Source organism: Mus pahari, chromosome 10 (genome assembly GCF_900095145.1).
Source record: "Mus pahari chromosome 10, PAHARI_EIJ_v1.1, whole genome shotgun sequence".
Classification (NCBI taxonomy): Eukaryota; Metazoa; Chordata; class Mammalia; order Rodentia; family Muridae; genus Mus; species Mus pahari.
The window spans coordinates 89,286,509-89,309,973 of NC_034599.1; the positions used below are offsets into that span (position 1 = coordinate 89,286,509).

General features: G+C 44.7%; 2 protein-coding genes across 2 annotated transcripts in view; one reads left to right on the forward strand and one right to left on the reverse strand.

The window, feature by feature from the left end:
- Window positions 1-10,822, reverse strand: part of Pls1 (plastin 1) — a 94,488-nt gene extending 83,666 nt beyond the window's left edge. The window contains exon 1 of the mRNA XM_021206959.2: window positions 10,735-10,822. The gene's annotated coding sequence lies outside the window, so the exon portion shown is untranslated. The remainder of the gene's footprint in view (window positions 1-10,734) is intronic.
- Window positions 10,823-23,200: 12,378 nt separating this feature from the next.
- Window positions 23,201-23,465, forward strand: part of Atr (ATR serine/threonine kinase) — a 95,095-nt gene continuing 94,830 nt past the window's right edge. Inside the window, exon 1 of the mRNA XM_021207218.2 lies at window positions 23,201-23,385. Coding sequence (XP_021062877.1) covers window positions 23,327-23,385 — 59 coding nt within the window. The 5' untranslated portion in view covers window positions 23,201-23,326. The remainder of the gene's footprint in view (window positions 23,386-23,465) is intronic.

The window sequence follows — 23,465 nt, forward strand, 5'->3', positions numbered from 1 at the left end:
GCAATGAGGACCCTAAGTTGTTGGAGTGTGGCCAGAATCATGGGACATCTGCCGACAAAAGCTGATCAGAAATGAAGTGAGATTTCCTGGCCAACGTCCTCAGCACAATCTGGGAATTTACTAACATGTAAATTCTCTGGTTGGTTATGATCGAGATACACTATCTACAAGTATGAAATGTCAAAGACAAATCAAAAGCATTTTTAAACATGGAAATGGTTTTCTTTTCCTGTTTTTTTGTTTTGTTTTGGTTTGGTTTGGTTTTTAACAACCTCTCTAGCTGACTCTGATGTTTGTTCATATTCTAGAACACGCTGGAATACCTGTAGCCTCAGGAAGCCACCAGCTTTTCCTGCCTTCGAGCTCTTGCTGTGTTGTTACCTGAAGCTGTCATCTGTCACACATCACCATGGAAACTGCACTTCCCTCTTTGGGTTCTGTGTTGTTTTCTTTTGTTTTGTTTTTCAAACCAGGGTTTCTCTGTGTAGTCCTGGCTGTCCTGGACCTCGCTCCACTGGCCAGGCTCATTTAGGAGAGGTAACAAGGAACTTGGAACCAGTCTTTCTTTGGGCATTCCTGGCTCCCGGCAAGGAGAGTCCTAGAACCACTGCCTTCCAGGTCCTTGTCCTAAGCTCCCTGACCCCATCATCTGTCCCCACTATCCCTTCACCAAGTGCCTTTTCTGTTTTTGTTTGGTTTGGTTTTGGTTTTGGTTTGTTTTTTGTCTTGGTTTGGTTTGGTTTTTTTGCCACACTTTTTCAGAGAACCTCCACTTTGAAACTTTCCTTAGCCTCCTGGTGAGTTACCTTTTCTCTCTCCTCTACCGAGTCCCCCCTTCCTTCCCTTGCTCTTCCTGGTGGCTGTCACAGGTAGTGGACCCTGTGGTGGCTTGAGTGAGATCAGCTGCAACAGGGCTCAGATAGGTGAGAATCTGGTTCTCAGCTGGTGGAACTGTTTGGGAAGGTTTAAGGTCTTGGCTTTGTTGGTTGAGGTGTGTCACTGGGGGTGGGCTCTGAGGTTTCTAAAGTCCACACCAGGCCCAGTTTCTCCCTCTGCCTCCTACCTGTGGATGAGGATGTAAGTGCTCCAGCACTATATCAACCAGCCACCGTGCTCCCCAGCTACGATGATCACAGAATCACCCTCTGAAACTAAGCAAGACTGAAATTAAAAGCTTCCTGCTATACGTTGCCTTGGTCACTGTGTCTCTTCATAGCAAGAGAATAGTCATGACAGACCTGTGTCTGTCCCCCCAGTGAACAGTCTCAAGGGTAAACCATGTTATTCATATCAATACGCCCTGCTCTTTCCTTTTATCTCCTTTGAAAGCGTGTGATTAAGCAGAAGGCTGGCGTGAGACAACCAACCCCTGTCTCCATACCAGAAAGCAACACACGCCACTGTCCAGGGACATTCAGGGCTGAGGAGGCAGTTACCAAAGGCACCTTTGACCACAAAGAAATCTCTTAAGGAGCCCCACAGCTGAGGCTAACCACAGAACACATTTTAGAAAGTTTATAAATATCAAATATAAATTTCATATAGACATTGTCTCCTCTAGTCAGAAAAAAGACACAGTGACTAGAAAAAGCACTAGGTCCAGCAACATGAGAATGAAGCTTCCAGACAGAGTCCTTCCTAAACATTTGGCGATCAACATGATCCCAATATTAAACCCCAGTATTTTTTTTTATTTCAAATGAAAAATTAGAAAACACAGTATGAATCTGATCTCTGCCATTTCCAAATTGGGTAACCCCAGGTAGGCAAGTCATTCTCAAAATAATAGCTGCTTATCAATGGAAGGCAGCAAAGTCACACATTTAAGAATATAGTTATTAATAAAAGCCTTTCCTCCATATTTCCCGTTCTAGCTTCTTTCACAGTCACCATTACTGACTGAAGGTGTCCCTTCCTGGCCTCAGAAACAACCACAGACCTTGAGTTCTCTTGCACAGGCCCGCAGATTTCCCATATTCAAAGTCTGACCTGCCCAGAGGCTCACTGTGAGGGACCATTAAACAGTGAAAGATTTCCCAGAGTTTTCCCACTGATAGTAATCTTGGGTTTAAATGGCTGTTTAAGAATAAGATAAGCAGGCCTATGAGGTAAGCTGGCTCTGCAGGTAAAGGCACTCCGTGCCACGGCTGAAGACCTGAATTTGACACCCACCCCAGGCCCCCCAAGCTAGAAGCAGAGAACGTACCCTGTGGCACATGAGTGCATACACACAAAATGAATAACAGTATAGAGTTGATTCTAATGATATCCATGTATAAAAATGCTGTAACAATATACACTAACTGAAAGGAAGAAAGGGGCAGTGCTGTGACCCCTTCTGGGCCACACTTCTAGATCTCTGTTAGTTCGAAGCCAGCTTGGTCTAAAAGGAAAAAGAGAAAAGAAAGAGAAGGGATCAGCCTGAGCCATATAACACTCTGGAAGCTAAGGCTGAAGGAGGGCTGAAGGAGGGCTGAAGGAGGGCTGAAGGGTCAAGAGTTCAAGATCAATCTCAGTTTCATAGCAAGTTTGAGGCCAGCCCAAACTATATGAGACTCTGTTTTTAACAAAACACACACAGAAACACACACACATGCACGCACACACATGCACATGTAAGCGCACACACATACACATACACCACTTGCAGGCATGCACACGGAAGGGGGGTGGTAATGAAGAAGATTGCTATTAGAATTTTCTTTCCAATATTAGCTCATTTGCATGATACCCACCACATCTCTGGGATTTTAAGAGCTGCTTTTCACGGCTGGCGCCTCACTGACCTGATAATACTTCAAGTTCTGTAAGAACTGGGCCACTCTTAAAAAACTATCCCCCGGACCAAATTCGTGCCACAGTAAACTACACCTAAGGAAAGCTGTAGGAAACAGGGCCTTTGCAGGATTAAGAAAAATAATAAAATAAAATCTGAATGAGCTTTCTGGTGGAGAACCAGAACCCGAGAATTTCTGGTTTGCTCACAAAGGTTATAAACACTAACTTGATATCAGGCTACAGGTTCAATTATATACTAACTTGATACTGTCTTTCCACCAAATTATTGATGAGCAGCATTAAGACGCTCAACAGACTCATTTATCAAACCTCAAAACCCTAGTTTGCATTGATTTTCATCTATAAACAGTACATAGTAAGTAGATATTTATCAAGGACAAAAAAATGGAGGAAAAAAATGAATCAATATAGCTATAAAACATAGCATTTGAGAATAGAAAGGGAAATGAATTCAAGAGCCTACTCATGTTATTGGTCGGTCACTATAAATGAATCAGCTTGGAACCTGCTTTCCTTTTGCTTGAACACTTTAATCTGTTCCATCTATGGGGACAACATGTAAATGCTGCCTGTACCGGCTAGGACATTCAACCTGCTTGATTGGTATTGGTTTTAGGCCACACACTGCAATGCCTCCACTCTGGCCCTTCCCATTGGAGTCTGTGCACGTTGACTGATCTATGGTGTACAGAATAGCCCGAAAGCACATAAAGTGGGGAGATGGGGATCTGATGAGAAGATACTGGTACAGGAATAACAATGATGTCTTAAACGTAAATCTATTCGAAGTTCTTTTTGGCAATACTCCTAAAATCCTTTACTTCGTTGGTTCCAAAAGATTGAAGGGACTTTTGTACTGTCCCTTACTGGTTTTGTAGTGATGTTACTGTTTTTGAAACGAGGTCTCATGTAATAGCTCAGGCTACCCTCTTTGAACTGGATAGGATATGTACCAAGGATGACCCTGAAGTTCTGACTCTCTACCGTCTATCTCTTCAGTGCTGGGCTTTCAGGCCAGCATGGCCACACGCAGTTTATACATCGATTGGGATCAAACCAGGGCTTTATGCAATAAATGCAAAGTAAGCAAGCACTCTACTAGGATAAAGCAAGCTTATAGCCCCAGGTTCTGTCATCTTAAAAAAAAAGAAAAAGAAAAGAAAAGTTATTTCCTAGCTCTGTATCCTTCAACTTAAGCTTTTGTTTCTTAATAACATAATAAAACTTTAGCATTCAGTTAAACACACCTCCAACCCCTTAGCTTTTGGTCATAAAGGAATCCCCACCCTCAACAGACACACACATACACTTTCTTCTGCATCACTAAATCATCTACCCACTCTCCTGTCAAAAAAAGACTACGCCTCCTCCTGTTTTCTTCTGGATCAGACTGGATCTTTCTCGTGCTTCTCCTGTTTGTGACGTGTGTGCGTGTGTGTAGGTAAGAGCTCAGCTTTCAGGGGTTAGCTCTCTCCTACCCCGTGGCTTTTAAGGGTTCCAGCTCAGGCAGAGAGCCCAAACAGCAAGCACCTTTACCGACTGAGCCATCTCGATGGCCCCAGATCAGATCTTTTAAAGAAAGCGTGCCCTATACAATAAGTTATCCTCCAGGTATTCTTGTAGTTGTTCTTACAACAAATTTGCTCTAACTTAAAACAACAACAACAACAACAAGGACAAAAAAACTCCCCTGTTTATAAGGCTGGGACTTAGTTCCATGGTAGAAATTTGCAGAGCAAGCACAAGGCCCTGGGTTTGGACCCAGCACAGGGTAAAAAAGAAAATCATTTTGTCAGTTTACTATAAAGACTAAATAAAGTCTTTTTTCACAAGGGGACCTTACGAACAAAGCTATCTCTAGATCCCATCGGAAATGTTTTCTAAGAAGAGGAAAAAAAATCCCACCCATCTAACTCCTCATGCCTTCTGTGCCCACAGTGTTATTATGGCACAATTTGCCGATGAAAAGAATAACATAGGAAATAGTTAAAAAAAAAAAAAAACAACAACAACAACAGCCTGCTTTTACAGAAGCCTCGCATACATCAGACAGGCTCTTCCAGACACAGGTGTGCTAAACAGAAACAGGATGATCAAAGCTGACCTCATACAGGGTGATCATGTGACCTCATACAATAGCAAAGGTCCCAGCAACTAACATGCAATCATTTTATGACCAATAAACATGGCTGTAGCACAAAGTCCTCTTTCTCCTTCAGTTTCCTTCATCACCCACAGTTAAGATGTTAGTTCCAAACCATAGGGCACCGGGAGCCGATGCATGTTAAAAGAACCGTAAGTGGGGCCAGACGCCAATGGGCCTTCCTCATCCCCAAGCTAAATGCTCTGGAAACACCCAGAACGACTCTGTGGAATTCCAATCTGGCTTCCATTTCCAGGTTCTCAGGAGAGGTTCATCAGGAGAAAGAGGATACATTTCCTCACAAGCAACTTAGTAGCTCACATGTGGTCAGATCTTGGCCTCAACAGGCCTTCAGGTGCTTTTCATCTGCCCTCAGCATCTGTGCCCAACTACTGAAAGCTCACTTCAGCATTCAGCATTCTCTAACCTCCCTCCCTCCCTCCCTCTCTCCCTCCCTCTCTCCTCTCTCTCTCCCTTCCTTCCTTCCTTCCTTCCTTCCTTCCTTCCTTCCTTCCTTCCTTCCTTCCTTCCTTCCTTCCGTGTGTGGGTGTTTTGCCTGCATGTATGTCTGTGCACCACTTGAGTTGTATGCCTGGTGGCACTGGAGGCCAGAAGAGGGCATTAGATCCCCTGGAACTGGGCTCCCAGGTGGTTGTGAGCAGCCATGTGGGTTCTGGGACTGGAACCAGGCTCCTGTGGAAGGGCAGTCAGTGCTCTTAACCTTGGAGCCATCTCTCCAGCCCCTTCAATCTTGGGGATGCATGAAGACACACTTCAGGTAAAGATTTTCCCTAGGAGTTGATGAACACAAATCTTAGGCCTGAAACTAAGGCCCACACAGAATCGAGAAGCTTCAAGGATTCTGTCAGGGAAAAGAGAAATTCTGACAAACCCGGTCAGAAGTTGCTATGTTCTTACACAGACACATTTTTACCCCACAACTCCACCGTATGGATCGCCGCCCTCACCCCAAGCTCACCCAGCTCTACCCAAGAAAGCCGTGGCCAGTCAGAGGCAGCCATGGCCAGTCAGAGGCAGCTGTGGCCAGTCAGAGGCAGCCATGGCCAGTCAGAGGCTCTTTTAATGTTTCATACAGAGAAAAAAAAAAGTCTGCTGTCCCTTGTCTCTAGACATGCTTCAAAGCAAGAGTGACAAAAGGCTAAATATAAATAACAGAAAGTTCCATTAGTATTGTCTGCTTTCTCAAATTAAAATCCTGCTCATGGAACACTGAAAGTCATGGCCTCTGGCCATTCTAAGCGCCTGTTAGAACCATCACAGATAAAGAGGCTTGATTAGTTGAGCTCTCCAGTCCTGAAGTCAGGGTCAAACCTCAGCTCAGTCACACACTGACCACGTGACCTAGCACAGATAATCCTTATCATTCTACCGTTCATTTTTGTCCCATAGAAAACGAGGGTAATAACCTGCATCCACCTCACAGGATGCTTTGTAAAGGGTTTAACTTTGTCTGGTGTTTAGAAAACGCTAGGAAAGGAAATAACTGAAATAGTATTACTGTTATCTTGAGAAAGCCACATATATAGTCATCGTACACAAGGCCATAGTAAATTCTAACTTACCAAGTGCAGTTATATTTACTATTGGGGCACGCTTAAATACATCGCACATCCATTCAAACACAATCTGTCATTTGTCTGTTTCCTTTAAAAATTAAAATGATTCTTAGCCAGGTGGTGGTGGTGGCGAAGGCCTTTAATCCTAGCACTTGGAAGGCAGAGGCAGGTGGATCTCTCTGAGTTTGAGGTCAGCCTAGTCTACTGAGTGAGTTCCAGGACAGCGCAGAGCTGTTACACAGAGAAACCCTGTCTCTAGGAAAAAATAAATAAATAAAAACCTTTTCTCCTCCCCCCTCCCGACTTCCCTCCACACCCGCCCCACCCCCATCCTGGCAGGGTTTCGACCAGGCTGACCTCAAAACCTCGCTGTGGTCCCTCAATACTTCCTGAGTCCTGGGGTTACAGGACTGTAGTGCTACGCCCTGTTTATGGGGTGCTGGGAACAAACCTTGAGCTTCGTGCTCTGCTAATTGGCTCATCTCCTCAGCCTGATAACCTCTCTTGACTCGGCCAACACTTCCATTCTCTGCTGCTAACCACCGAGAGAGCTCTTCTGGCCTGGCCCTCCTCACCATGTTTATGAGACCAGCTATCACTGCCTGTCAAAAATGAAGTGATGAATCATGCCATATAAGGCCAAGGGCAAGAATGTGCCCTCCAACAGCTTCCTCGGTGTTGTGGACAGTTCAACAGAAAGACTGGGTTTTTTTGATTTGCAAAGCAGCCATTTGCAACCTCTGTCCCAAGTTAACAAGTACATCCCAAACACTTCTTGAACTAGAGTTTAGGTTTAGAATCACTGCCTTCTGCCTTGTTTTTCTAGGCAGAATCTGATTACAATTTGTCCTTGTTCTCTCTCACCATGTCCCTATATTGCTGGCTCCAAAGGACCAGTTGTCAGTGTTACTCTCTCTGTGAGCATGGTTCGGGCAGTAGAGTATCTTTAAGCCTAGAATAACCCACTGCCCAAAGACTCCGGGCTAACCTGTTTTTTTCTTCCACTTTAAGTAAGCTGAGCTAGCAATGATCTCGCTAGACTCTTTGCAGCTTCCACATGTATAGACTCTCAGGTCCCCAGCCTCACGCCACGCCCCCACCTCAACTCACAACCCATACATTTGATTATGACACAAAGAGTCCCTCCTTTGTACAATGAGGTCACGAGCTGGACAAAGTACCATCCTGTACCTTATCACCCCAACTGCCCACCTTCGTCGTGCCCAAACACGATTTACTTATTCGTGCAGGAACTGCTGAGTATCTAAAGGGTGTTCTCATTTGAGGATGAAGTGTAATGATGGCCTCTCAAAGAGCTCATCTTCTGGAATGAGAAGGCAACTGTAATAGTAAGACACAGAAAAGAAACAATGTCCCAAGCCAGGCATGGTGACACACACCTTTAATCCCAGCACTCAGGAGGCAGAGGCAGGTGGATTTCTGAGTTCCAGGCCAGCCTGGTCTACAAAGTGAGTTCCAGGACAGCCAGGGCTATACAGAGAAACCCTGTCTCAACCCCCCCCCCAAAGTCCCAATGGGAAGACTTTAAAAAGATATTATAAACCCACTACCAATAACTCCATCATGAAAGAGGAATTTTCAACACCTCTCCCTTCTCTATACCTCATCTTTTTGCCACATCCTTAATTTTCTTTCTTTCTTTCTTTCTTTCTTTTTCTTTTCTTTTTCTTTTCTTTTTTTTTTTTTTTGAAACAGGTTTGAAACTCACTATATACACCAGACAGACTTCAAACTGGCAGAGATCCTCCTACCTCAGCTACTGGTTACTGGGATAACAGGTGGGCATCACACAAAGCCTTTACATCATTTTAAAAATGTGTTTCAACTGCATGTATGTCTGTGTGCCAGAGTAGGTCCGAAGAGTCTATCAGATCCCCTAGAACTGGCGTTACAGATGGTTGTGAGCCACTATGTGGGTGCTGGGAAGCAAAGCAAGATCCTTAGGAAGAGCAGCCAGAGCTGCTGCTGCTGCTGCTGCTTCTTCTTCTTCTTCTTCTTTTAAAGATTTATTTATTATTATATATAAGTACACTGTAGCTGACTTCAGACACACCAGAAGAGGACGTCAGATCTCATCCCAGGTGGTTGTGAGTCACCATGTGGTTGCTGGGATTTGAACTCAGGACCTTTTGAAGAGCAGTCAGTGCTCTCACCTGCTAAGCCATCTTGCCAACCCTCTTTTTTTTTTTTTTTTTTTCCAGCCAGAGCTTTTAACCACTGACCCTTTTCTCTAGCCTGCCGATTCTTAAGTCTGCATCCTCCACTCTGCATTTATGGTTAACCCACATCACAAGTGAGGAGGGAACGCTCCTCACTTGGGCTTCCAACTCCAGGGCTCCCAACTAACTCATCTGCGATGTCTGGATTCAGAAATCACTCCAACCTGCTTTTGTTGTCTTTATCTCTTGCACTGCTCTAAGGTGAACTCCCTGAGGATCACAGCCCACGCACACCAAATCCCAAATCCCGGGAAACGGCCCTCCTCCCGCTAACTGCAGCTGAGACAGTTTGAACTTAGTACTGGGTGCGATCTTTAAGTCATACACTATTCGGAGTTTACACACCTAACAACTCAGCAGTCAAAAAGTAGGGATGTGTCCTAAACTATAATTCAGGAAGCTGTATCGGAAGGGGAGAATGGCAGCACAGAGAGAAGTCATAAAATACTGAGGGGTTGGGGTTGGGAAGTGAGCTACACAAGACTGCTGCTATCAAAGGGAACTACCAAGAGGAGGCTGCACCTGAGCAATGAGCTCACACTGGGGAGGAAAAGGAACAAACGTTCAGGGTGAGAAAGGGCACAGGGTTCCGTTCCCAGACCAGCGACCCCATCAGAGAGGCTTGGGAGGTGTGTGGCTTTGTGAGTTGAGTGCCCGAGGGATGAGCGAGGTAGGAACTAACTTTCTGCCTCCATCAGACTGAGCCGGAGAGGCGGGCAGCGAAAGAACGGTCAATCATCTACAGCAAGAAGAATATCAGAGAGGCACAGTAAAGAGGTCCCTGAAATCAGAAAACCAGCTTCCCAGGCCCTGCTTGGCCCCGAGGGGCAAGGGCGGGCATAGCGAGTCATCTAACCTCTCCGGTCTCAGCTTTCTCATTTGTAAACTGAAGCAGCTGAACTGGCTGACCTCAGAGGTCCCTCGGAACAAAACCAGACCAACTGTATATTATTTCGACCATTAAAACCCTCACAGCAGGAAAATAAAGGGAAGAGGGGGGAGGAGTCTTCTATGATCTCTTTGCAAGTTTTTTTTTTCTCCTCAACTAAAATTGTCGGTCTCCTACACTTACTATGGTCACGTGCCTCTCACATCACAAATTTAACACTTTCCTATAGAATTTCACTAATGAATTACGTTTAAAAAGGAGTTGATTACAAGAGGTGGGGCGTGGAATTAAATGCCCTTGCTTCACCTTTGTGGTGCCAAAACATGGGTCTCTATATTCATCCTGAAATTCTAGTTATGATTTCACATTCCTCCAAGAAAGAAATGTTCATTCAGTGTTCGCCCCATACAGTCTACACAGCTTTGAGGTAGAATTCATGTCCGTATAAGCCACACAATGTAAATAACTAGGAAGGTTCTTTTCAATACTACCCATTGAAGTGTGGGATGGGGGTAATAATGTTGAAAATAGGCTTCTGTACTTTGTGGGTTTTGTTTTGTTTTGTTTTTTAATTTTTAAAGCTTGTACTCGAAAATGCAGCCTGCTGAACTTCACAAAATTCTTGGCACTTTCCCCCAAGACTGACATTTCTTACGCTGCATCCAGAGGCCCCAGGGCTCCTGGAAAGGCACTTAAATCCAGCCAACACAGATGCAATTTCATTCTGCCCCTACTCTGGTGTCTATGCACCAGAGGCGAACACGGCAGTCACACAACTTAAGAGACACACCAACGGATCAGAAAACCTCAACAGCCACGCAAAGTTTAAACCAGAAAACTTAGTACCCTCCCTTCCTAGATGCAGGGTAACACGATGTGTGTGCTTCCTGGGCTGGGCTGAAGCAGCGACACTCGGGACTTCACACCTGAGCGCAAGACTCCGCCGCAGGGCAGGAGCGCGCCCGCAGGTGACGGAGGAACCCCGAGCCTTCGCTGAGCGCTGCTAAGCCGAGCTTGCCTTTCCTGCCCGGCCGCCCCTTCCTGCCCCGCGCCCGCCTACTCGTCCAGGCACCCAGCTCCCGGTACCTGCGGCGGCCGTTCGGCAGCTCCTGCCCGGGATCCCCGCGCCCGCTGGTCTGGTCCGCTTCGCTGCGGCTGCCTCACCCGCCTCCTTGCTCCTGCGCTCGCGCCACTGCGCATGCTCGTCCCGCACCCCCACCCCGCACGCCTGAAATCCACTCGCCGGGTTTTAGTTGCTGCACCCAGGGGAGAGGCCACCAGATCTTTGCAGTCAGGTGTAAGGAGGCTTGCAGGAGCTAACTAAAGAGGTTTGGGTTGAGGATGGGGGATGGAAGATGGGGAAGTGGACCCGCGCTGCAGGGGCGTCATCCCTGCTGCCCACGCTTCATCCAGCCTAATTACAACTGTCGGCACCCCTGAAATGAGTTTTAGCACGGTGGTTCTCAACAAGGGGGCATCGGGATTACCTAGAGTTTTGTTCAAACAGTTCTCAAACCCAAAGTATCCGCGTCTTGTATCTGAAATGTTGGATGTGTCTAATGTGTTCTCAGAACACTAGTATGTGTAGCACTTTTGAAAACTACAGCTCAAAAGGCAAGATATTTATTAAAGTAAAACAATTTCTCTCATCCTTCTCCCTTCTGGAGAATTCAGATGATCCTTCCTCTTTATTAAACAGCCACACCTATTTAAAATAAATAACCAAAGTTCACACTCAAACAAAGGCGGGATCTTTTTCCAACAACATGTGAGTCAAGCAAATGGAACGCAGCTTCAAGGGCTCTTGTATGCTTTTCTGGTAGCATAATCCACAGGTGTGCAGGGTACCTTTGCTGCCCTTTGACCTAAAGTCCTATGTGACCCTTAGCCCCATAGTCCTGAACTGATGCAGAACAGGTAGCAATCAGGCCGGTAGGAATGTGGCTTCAATAGACTGAAACTGTTTAAAGTCCAAAAGAAGGTTGGGCCAAAAAGGAGTGAGATAAGGACTTCTCCGTGCCTAGAAAAAAAATCCCATAACCCAGAAAGTCCAATAAATAACGTTTTTGTCTGAGCTTAAATGTACAAGAGGAATTGTGTTCTCTCAAAACATTTACTTAAACATGTATGTACAATATGACTTAGCCATTTCGTTCTTAGCTCTTGTCCAAGATAAATTAAAGCATATCACATAAAGACTTGAATACTGATGTAGCAGCTTCCTTCCTTCCTTCCTTCCTTCCCTTTTTCTATAGCCACTGTTGGAAGGAATTGACTGTCAAGGGATGAATGAAAAGCAAATGTGCTTCATCAGTACAATGGACTACTAGTTGGTACTAAAAGAAAATGACCAATCTAAATGTTTCACTATAGATTTCCACATACCAGGAGTGAAGGAAGAAAAAGAAAATACACAGAGACAAATGGACAGGAAAAAAAACTGAGATTGGGTGGTCTGGGCTCCAGGATAGAGAAGCCACAGGGTCCTGGAAATGGTTTATTGTGTAGTTTATTATGTACAGTTGAATGGAGAGGTGGGGCTATTGTGTGTAGCTGAACAAGGAGGCAGGCATAGGGTGTCTCAGTGGGAGAGCCCTCGGGCAGCAACCATGAGGAAGGATAGAAAGCAACGGTGACCTTTTCAGCTCACACTACCAACGCCTGTAAATGGTCCAGAGGAAGGCTTGACCATCCCTCTGAGCCTGTCTGGACCCAGGGAAGGCTTTGCCACCTCCACAGGGCTGAGGCACTGGGGTCCCTGACATGGTGAAGTCCATTCACTCAGGATTTCATTTGCTCTCTACAATATACTCAAAATCATTATGCTGAACTGGAGAAAATAGAAAGAAAATACAGAGTGTGAAGTTTCATTTCTGTGAAGTCGCTCCTTGATAAGGACAAAAGCAAAGTCAGTAATTGCCTGGGCCAGAGGTGGAGAACGAATGAGCTGCAACAAGACAATGAGAATCTTCCAGAGCCATAGAGACATTCTCTTTATTGATAATGATGATGATTTGCTGGGTGTATACAAGTACACAAAGCTAAAGTGGGTACTTTAAACATGTAAAATTCACTTTCTATAAATTATTACCCAATAGAATGAAAATGATAATCAAATATACTTATAGTCTATACATGTAGTGAAAACATTGACTGATAAGCCCATGAAGAAATGCAGAACCCAAATATGACATCACTTGATTTGGAGGGAAGGCGAAAGAAACTCATTCCCCTAAAAGAAGTTAAGATAGTTGGTTTTCAATCATTTGTAAAAGTAACTAGTCCTAAGATGCAGCTTGTTGATGATAAAACCAAAGTATTTCACAGAAGTTTTTTCCCAAACCTAAAATAGCAATTATATCATTAGAAATGCACATAATTATAAACAGAATTGTAAGTGGGTCCAGCGAGGTAGGCCTATAAGCTTAGCTACTTGAAAAGCTGAGACAGGAGGATTACAATGGAAAACCAGCTTGAACTTAGGCATAGAGACTTTACGAGAGCCTGGGATCTGTCCCCAGTACAAAGAAGGGAAGAGGAAAGGGGGAAAACAGCTGTCTGCTCAACTGACAGTATCACCACCAGTGAAAAGTAAGGTTTTCAGACTCAGGGAGAAAACTGGACATGGTGGTTCATGCCTGTAACCCCAGCACTGGGGAGACGGAGGCAGACAGATCTCTGTGAGTTCAAGGCCAGCCCTAGAACATAGTGAGTTCTATGAGACTATATGTGTGTGTGTGTGTGTGTGTGTGTGTGTGTGTGTGTGTGTGTGTATACATAATCATGGAGATTAAAAAAAAATAGGCAAGGAGGTTCCAGGTCAAAGCGCTCAGCTAAACATATTCTACTGAGAATTCAAAGGTCAATCATTTATAAGTAATTAAAGTCATGCGTGTAATCCCAATTCTTTCTAAGTAAGGCAAACTCAAGGATCCTAGGCTTGTCTACAGAGCAAGTTCAAGACCTGCCTGGGCTTTGTGATGCCCTATCTCAAATAACCACATACTGCGGGGAGGGGGAGTGACTGAAGTAATAGTCTCGGTAGCAAGAATTCACTAAGTAGCCTTACTTAGTAAGCACGAGGGTACTGCGTTATCATGGCCTGGAGAGAGATGGCTCCGTGGTTAAGAGCATCTGTTGCTCCTGCTGAGAACCTGGATTCCCAGCGCCCACGCGATAGTTCACAATCACCTGTAGCTCCAGTTCTAGGAGATCTGATGCCCTCTTCTGGCCTCCATAGGCACCAAGCATTGTGCATAGCACACAGACAGACATGCAGGTAAAACACTCATCCATAAAATAAAATGCATAAATCTAATGTAAAATGTTTTAAAGATCTGTAGTAAACAGATGTCAAAATTAACCAGGGTTCCCTAGAACCAACAGAGCGAACATATATTACACAGGAGACTTAGTAGATAGATAGGCTTGCACAACACTGCTGGGTAGACTGAGAGGTCAGCAAAGGCTGTCTACACACTGGAGAGGTTGAGAGCCCTGTAGCAGCTCAGTCCCCAAGGCTGGAAGTCTCGGCAGTCCAAATCTGTCACTCAATTTCTGGAGGATTCCTGGGGAGACACTGTTCTTTAATCTACTGAGTACTGACGTCAGGAAAGAATGGCAGCACCGTGGCAGCTTCAGGGTAGATACACTCACCAGCAAGTGGCAAAGTCAGGCAGGAGAGAAGCAACTCTTTGCTAGGGTCTCCTTAGATCCGCATGCGACTCGTGCCTTAGGGGAGGCTTTCCCATCTAGGTTAATCACGTCCAGGAAATGCAGATCCTTATAGCTGATTCCACATCCAATCAGACTGATGACCAAGATTAACTACTACACCATATGCTCCAGGTTTTCTAGAAAATTTCCGGTTTTGAATATTTGCTGTCATATGAATTAGGTTCAAACATGTATCCCAGTTGCTGCTTAGGAAGGAAATGTTGTCAACTAATATGGAAGTGGGAATATTTTCTATATCTTCTATTGCTTGTATAAAATAATAATAGCTAAGAGTTATTTGGCTCCTATTTAATATAAGTCACCATTTTAAGCACTTCAAAATGTTGAGGGTTTTTTCCCCCCATAGAATATATATAACAGCTCTAAAAATTATCTTCATTATAAGTAAAATTTTTTATGTAAAGTATATTTGGTTTGTTTGTTTGTTTGTTTAGGGGCTGGGGAGATGAGTACTTGCTGCACAAAAGCTTGAGGCCTGGAGCTCAGATGCCCAACAGGGCAGCCAGAGTAGGTGGAGTTCAACAGCCACCAGTAATCCCAGCCTGGGGGACAGGGAGGGACAGAGGATTTCTGAAGGAAGCTGGCTAGACTAGCTGAATGGGTAAAGCTCTGTGCTCAAGTGAGAGATTCTGTCTCTACAAATAAGATAGAGCACAATCAAGGAAGTAGACACCCAATATCAGCCTTTAGCTATCATACACAAATACACACACATGCACCAAAAAAAAAAATCACATTTTTCCATAACACAACTACATAGAAACTGAAGGCAATAGATAACTAAATCTTTTCTGATTTATAAAGAGCACCTTTTCTGATCCCACACTTAGCAAAGATTCATCTGGATTATGAGTGTATCTGGGCCGTTTGATAGAAGAGGGGCTACCATCACCCAGAGGACGTTCTAGCGTCTGCCACGGCCACTGCCACTGTTCAGCCCATGCTTTCTCTGCTAACTACCCTACAGGCTCACATGCACAAGGAATAGAATTTCAACTCAACATCAATTCCTAAGTTGTGCTGTTATCACAAAACTAGTCCATGAAAAGGTATGTCTTTACTCTGTCGACATCCTGGACTTGTGAGTCCCCGTGACTTAGCTGGCATTTGCTCTCTAGAACGCAAGGTTTCAAACTCTGAACAACCATAGTCAGTGGCCACCACAGGCACCCGTTTCACTTTGGATTTCAGAAAAACTAGATCCATTAAAAACAGTTTAGCAGCTGGGCAATGGTGGCTCGTGCCTTTAAACCAGAGGCCTGGTCTACTATAGGACAGCTAGGTAGTTCTACACTTAGACACCCCCCCACAAAAAAGACCCTAAAAAACAAACTAAATCAGTTTAGCAAATATTAATCACACAAACCAGTGGGTTTCACTGCAACCTTTTCATCCACTCACACAGTTAACATGCTTTTACCATATTTTAACTGCCCCATTACCTTCTCTTGTCACTTCCTCGTCACATTTCTCTCCCCAAATATTACTCCTATTTTCTTTTCTTGTTTCTTTTTTCTTTTTTTTTAGTTTTTCGAGACAGGGTTTCTCTGTGCAGTCCTGGCTGTCCTGGAACTCACTCTGTAGACCAGGCTGGCCTCGAACTCAGAAATCCACCTGCCTCTTACTCCTATTTTCAAATTATTGTTGTTGTTTTAAAACTTTTTATTGATTCTTTGTGAGTTTCACATCCTGCATTCCAGTCCCACTCATCCCTCCATCTCATTATATCTGCCCTCTGCTCTTGCAACCTCCCCACCAAGATAAAACACACACACAAAAAAACCCAACAACAAAACAAAACAAAACAAAACAAAAAAACCAAACCAAAGCATAGGAAGCATCCCGTCACAATAGCTGCAGCATGTCAGTGTGTCCCTCAGTATGTCACACATCTTCACTTGCAAATGTTCACTGCAGTGAGTCATTGGTCTGGTTATTGTTTTTTTATCTAGACTCTGCACATGAGAGAAAACATGATATTGGTCTTTTCTGAGTCTGTTTTTTTGGTAACATAATAATCTCCAGCCCTGCCCAGCTTCCTGCACATGTCATTACTTCATTCATCTTTATGACTGAATAGTATTTCATTGTATATGCAAACCACACTGCCTTTAACCATCCATCTGTTGATGGATTCCAAGTCTAACTGTGATGCATGCTGAACAAAAGCAGGAAGTATAAGATAAACATTTTGAGTTTATTTAGCTTTTTTTTTTTTTAACAGAATAAACTAGAAAGAAATAGAAGTGAAAAGGGCAATATCCAGTTTTACAACATTCAGTTCAACTCCGGGTTTATGTTAAATTTATTTTTTAAAAACATCATTTAGAGGAGAAAAAGAATAATCTAAGGAATAAGACGGAGCTGGAAACAAGTCTCCACCCTTCTGTTTGATCCTTTCCTCTCCTGCCAGGGCTGCCATTTGTATAAAAGTCAGCCTTTAGCTGGGCGTGGTGGCGCACGCCTTTAATCCCGGCACTTGGGAGGCAGAGACAGGTGGATTTCTGAGTTCGAGGCCAGCCTGGTCTACAGAGTGAGTTCTAGGACAGCCAGGGCTACACAGAGAAACCCTGTCTCGAAAAACAAAACAAAACAAAACAAAAACAAACACAAAAAAGTCAGCTTTTAGGAATGTGAAGGTGTGACGGGAATTTAAAGCTAAATGGGCAGTCTAGTGTTTGAAGTGTTCAGTAGAACTGGGACTGAACAACTGTCCTAGAGGGAAGTGAGCACGCTGAGCAGCAGCAGGGATAAGAGTCTAGCTGAGACAGATGGCAAGCCATGTGAGAAAACAGACAAACAGACGTGCAGCAGCATGGCAGAGTCACACTCCCCAGACACCCGTCACCACTTACAGATGAAATTATGCAAGCATCAAAGTGACAGCATCTCGAGATTCTGGGCCGCTTGGTAATGCAAGAACACAGGTGCATGACCTGCCTCCCCACTCTCTTATACTGTCTTTCTGGAAAGCCAAAAGTAATTATTTTCCACGTTTTCCTGTAATTGAAAAAATTATGTAAAATCTGAACTTCCTTTCTGACTTCTCTTTCCTCTGAACCTCTGGGCATGTTCCCAGAAGTCCACTTTAAGGGGCTCTCCTTAAAGGCTACTGTGGTGCGTACTCACACTTCAGAGCTTCTCCCGCTTTATCAGCTCGAAAGACTACCTGGAACAGGAAAGTATTTTGAAAACAGTAAAAAATAATTATTCTAATCATTATTGTTATATTTTATACACCCTCAGGGTCATATCTGAAACCTTTTCAATTTCAATGACAGCAATTTGTTACCTATTCAGAAAGCTCCCACATGTGTGGGTAGTCTTTGTCCTTTATAAATCACTTCCAAATTCAGTGAAGCCTTAGTTTTTATATGTGTGTATGTATGTATGTGTGTATGTATGTACATGTGTATGTATGTGTATATATATGTATGTGTGTATATGTATGTATGTATGTGTATGTGTGTATGTATGTGTTATGTATGTATGAATGTATGTGTGCATGTATGTCTATATATGTATGTATGTGTGTATGCATGTATGTGTATATGTATATATATGTGTATGTATGTATATATGTGTGTATATATATATGTGTGTGTGTGTGTGTGTGTGTGTGTGTGTATGCACACAACTGTTGTGGAAATGGAAAGACAAATGCCTCTGCTGAGTAGATTCGGTCTGCGTTGTATTTACATGTCTCTCCTAAACAAGACGGGTGTACAACACTAAACAACACTTGTGCAGTCTGGCTCTAGGGAATTGTTGTTTTCCTTTATAAAGTTTCAGAATGATGGTTTATAGTGAGAGTGTTCATCACTTGAGACTCTACCCAGCAGATAACAACAGACATATTCTCCCTTGTAACTTTAACCCATGTACAATAATCAATCCATAACCATCCTACTGAAGAAAGGAATGGATTAATCAGGGTTGACTTTTGCAAAGGCTGTATTCTATGGAGTAGAACCGCTCCAAATCATCCTGGCATTACATCAGCTATGGAGGACTGGCGATAGCTTGGTATCAGAGAGCTTATTAAGTATGCAGGAGGCCTCATAGTCTATAGCCAGCACCACAACAAGTAAAAATACACCAATAACAGAACTAACTCATATACCAAGTACAGAAACTTTTGAAACTGTTTACACTCTTGTCTCATTTAGGATTTACTAAAATGTATGCCCTTTCCACTGTGCATTATACAATGAAACCCTGACATAATACAGTAAAACAAGAAAAATAGTAATGTTAGCAATGTAGTCACAAAAGTCTCAATGGGGTCGTACTGCCACCTAGCGGCCGTTTTGATAGTAACTCTCACTAACAGGGAAAATTCTATACACGTGACTAATGAAAATTTTCTGGTTGGTTAGTATCCCTTTGTCCACACCCCTAGGACACAAAGCTTAGCAAATAGCAGGGACACTGGATATACCAAACTTTCTGCTTTAGAGCTTCACCCACCTCCCCAAACGGCATCTTCCCAAATGATAGACAGGCATGCATGAGGCCCTAGGTTCTGCCCTCAACACCACAGAAAGGAAAATACACAAATTACTGAATGAGCTTGTATACTAAGGCAGTAGACATTTAAGTACAGAAGGTAATTTCTAAAGTGGCTTACATTATCTCACTTAAGATTTATATTTTACAATTTATAATTTGTATAGTAGAATGTAGTACTACATAAAGACATAAAGAAAAACCTGTACATAAAGACATATACTTCCCGGACATAGTGGTACACACTGTAATCCCCACATTCAGGAGACAGGGGTATGGTAGTAGAATCATTGCAAGTTCAAGGCCAGCTTGGATTGAGTTTCAGGTTAGCCAATGGTACGCACCAAGACCCTGTCTCAAACAAAACAAGCAAAACTTAAAACATATGTTTAAATTTTTTCAACAATACTATTAACCTAAAAAAAAAAAAAAAAAGGCAGAGTGCCCCCAGTATAGAGGATGGGTTAAATAAAAAGTAAGCCTATGGGAAACCAAGCTAGACAGGGCCCCACGTACCCAGACTAGCCTTGAGCTCCGGCTCTTCCAGCCTCCATCTCCCAAAGACTGGGATTACAGACCTGCACTAACACACCCTAGAACGCTAGAGAAATAAGTTAGTCAAGGTGTGATGATCAACTGAGAACAGAATGTGGTGATGTGATCTGACAGGAAATCTGTGGGTTTGATATTTAGGAAATAGAATTCTAGAAATACAAACCAAAGCAATCACAGATACACTGATGGTACATCTGGGATTTCATTTAAGGGGGCATAGGAAGGGTGGTCATAAATTAACAAGAGACTGGTGAAGGCTGGGGTGTGTAGTTCAGTAGAATACTTGCACAAGGTTCCTGGTCAGATGCCCAACTGGGAACAGTCGGGACACAGACTTGACCAAATGAAAAAACCCTTGGGTGGGTAGTAGATTTTTTTTACCTACTTTTGTTATATTTGTGTTAGTGCAGCTCTGCAGTCTTTGGGAGGGGGAGTGAGGGGGAGCAAGCGTTCAAGGTTAATCTAAGCATGTGAGACCCCGCCTAGCTCGCCTTCCCTGTATGTTTGTTCTGTTTTCTTGTTATTAAAACAAAACAAAGCGAAACAAAAATAAAGTGCCTGAGAACATTCAAGGTCGAAAAATCCGGTAAGGAGACAGCCGAAACAGAGCCCAGAGAGCTCGCAGGGAATGGGTAGTGAGCTCTGGAGTGCTCGACTGATGGGCGTTACCTGAGGTCTTCAGAAGGAATAAGGTTACCCAAGGATAAAAAGGAGCAATGAAGACCCCTGGTGCCGTGGGGTTAGGGAGGGAGAGAAAGAAAAAAGAGGGGAGAAACCCCAGGGAGGATCCGAAGGAGAAGTGAAGGAAGATGGCAAAGGACACACTGCTAAAACACAGGCTAATAAGCCAGAGAATGCATTCCAGGGAGGCAGCGATCTAGACTGGCAAATCGTGGAAGAAGAAAAAACAGGGTAGCCAGTCTCCGTTAGACTTAGCCACCTGAAAGCCACGAGAGGAGGGGAGGTGGACCAAGGAGACAGGCACTCAAGTGAGAGCTTTATTAAGACAGTTATTAATTCCACAGACAGTACAGCTGGGGTCTGAGGGAAGCGGCTTTAGCCCCCAGCATACAAAGCCAAGCCAGTGCCCATTCTTAAAGGTTTCTAAGGGAAGGTGTGATCCTTGCATACTGAGGAAGCAGGCTTAGTTAATAGATGACCTGTGCTGGGGGACGTGGATGACAGGAGTCAAGGAGACACTGGCTAGGGGAATGGGCTGGTTAATATGTGACATTAGTCAAGCTGTCTTGGCCCCTGGGCAGCAGTGAGGTGGTAAGACGAGGCCATTGCTTTTTCTGAGTGCTGTGAGGACAGAGGCATGCAGGCTTGTGAGACTCCTGACCACAGCCAGGCTCCTTACAGCAGCTCTGAAAGGAGAGAAAGATTTCAGGGGTGTGGCCCAGCCCGGGGGGCTGCTTCCAGGATCATCGGGAAGGTCTGTCGAGGTGTCTGTCTAGCATGAGCGAAGGCATGAGTCTTAGTTGTTGTTCTGTTGCTGGAAAAAGAGACACTGTGACCAAGGCAACTTAGAGATTAACAGTTTATTGGGGGCTTGCTTACAGTTTCAGAGGGTTAGAATCCATGACCATTATGGCAGAGACCATGGCAGCAGGCAGGCAGGCATGGCGCTGGTGAATTAGCCGAGTGCTTACATCTTGATGCACAAGCACAGGACAGAGGGGAGAGAGAATAGAGAATGGGGAGACAGGGAGAAGGGGGAGGGAAGGGAAGGAGAGGAAGAGGGAGAGAGAAAGAGAACTAGTTGGGAATGGCATTTGGATTTGAAACCTAAAAGTCCACTTGCCTCCCACCCCCAGTGACGCTCCTCCTCCAACAATCCTTCCTAAACAGTTCCACCAACTGGGGACGCCAAGCGTTCAAATATATGAGCCTCTGGGGGCCATTCTCCTTCAAACCACCACACCATGAATCTGAGCTCCATTTATATTTCAGTACCCAGAAAGCGGAATGAAGATCAGGTTATCCTCAGCTACATAGTGAGCTCAAGGCCAGCCTGGGCTATGGGGGACCCAATCTCAATAGGCAACAACAACAGCAGCAACAGGAGAAAAAGAGAAACTGTTGGTGATTCTGGGGAGAATTAGGGCCGGGAGGGGGAGGGACAGAGGGGCAGAGTATAATAAATACTGGGTTAGGACTGAATGGGAGATGAAAATAGAAACAGCCTTACGAAAAATTCTGCAGAGTTCGGCAGAGAAAGACAGGAGTCCTTGGAAGGAGGATTGACACCAGCCTTGGCATCTGTCTCTCATTTATTGGTATATCGTTAAAGCTGTCCATATAAATGGCTGCCAGCTTCCTTTCATTCTGATTTGCACCCCCCCCCTCCAAGTTCGAGTGTAGCTTTGACTAGCTCTTGCTATTGTTTCTGACTGTGCCTCACCACGTAACCTAAGGCAGCTTAAACTGGAGGAAAGGGTTTGCTTCAGCTTATAGTTCCTCGTCACAACGCATCACTGAAGGAAGCCATGAGGGACCACAAGGCAGATGCAGAGGCCAGGGAGGAGTGCTACTTACCAGCTTGCTTTTCATCACCTTTAAAAGGAGCTTTCAGAGCAGCATCACCCACAGTGAGCTGGAGCCTCCCACAGCAATCACCAAATCATGAAAAGGTACCCCCCCCCCCGTCAGTCTGCTTGGGGCATTTTCTCTGTTGAGGCTCCTTCTTCCCAACAGACTCCAGCTTGTGTTAAGTTGACATAAAAGTAGCCAGTACAATGACTTATAACTTAAACTTTAAAAGACATATACATGCCACTCAATTGGGCACACATCTGTAATTCCAGCATTTCAGAGGCCAAGGAATGGGAGCCTGCATCAGGACCAGTCATGGATCCATAGGGAGATATTCTGACTTAAACACAAAGGGAGGGAGAAGGTAAAAAGAGGAGAGAGGCGGGAATGGAGCAAGAGAAATAAATACAGGACATTCTCTTGTCTGACTCTGGCACCTTTTAACCTTTACTGTACTCTTAGGAGATGAATAAATGAAAATACAAAAAGATTAAGTACTTTCCTGAGGTCATATAGCTTCTAGCAAGTGCAATGATAGGTCCCCCCCCCCCCGCCAGAGTTTATAACTCCTAATCCCTTTTCTTCTAACACTCAACAATTCAATTCAAAAATATTTACTAAACATAAACTACACGCCAGGGACCATTTTAGTTCTTGGGTTACCAACTACGGGTAAAATAAACAAGCCCTTGCTCTCAAAGCACACACTTAATATCATTAGGTTCTACATGCTATAAAGAAAAATTGAAAAGACGAAGGGGAGGGAAGTGAGTTTATGATGTATAAGACTCGTGTCATTTCTGCAAGTATACCTGAAGGAAAAGGGGCAAAGGGATGGGGTGTTCAAAGTACAGCAGGTTCCTATCCTGCAGTCAGGAGCGCATCTGGCTGCCATTCCACCACTTTTTAATTTTATTTCTGGAGGTTGTATCAGTAATTACCCTTGTGTCCTAAACAGCGAATGTTTACTGCATGGCCTTACCTAGTTAAATATGTCATTCTGACATAGCGAAATATCTAACTTTGTTGGGTCGTCAGGTCCCTCTCCGACCCAGGTCCTGCCGTACGGCTTCGTTGAGCAACCAGGTTTGAGCAAAAAAAACACCCGCGGAGTGGGTCACGCACTCGCCTGGGAGGGAAAGTGGGCGGGCACGTCCGCTGTCGGCTCTGCGCCTGTCGCCTCTGGGATTTCCCCCAGAGTCCCGACAGCAACCAAGAGCGGCCTCTGGGAGGAGTTTTGGACCTGGCGGGCCCCCGTCGACGCTCCGCCCTCTCCTCCGGAGGCGGCTGTGGAGAAGCCCGGCGCCGGCGGCGGCTGTTTTGAGAGCCGCTCGGTGTCACCATGGGCGACCACGGGCTGGAGCTGGCGTCCATGATCCCCGCCCTGCGGGAGTTGGCCAGGTAGGGCCGCGCGTCGTCGCCAGCCTCGCGACGCCGGGTGTCCTCGGCCCGCGCCGCGGCCTGTGGGCGCCGCTCCCTCC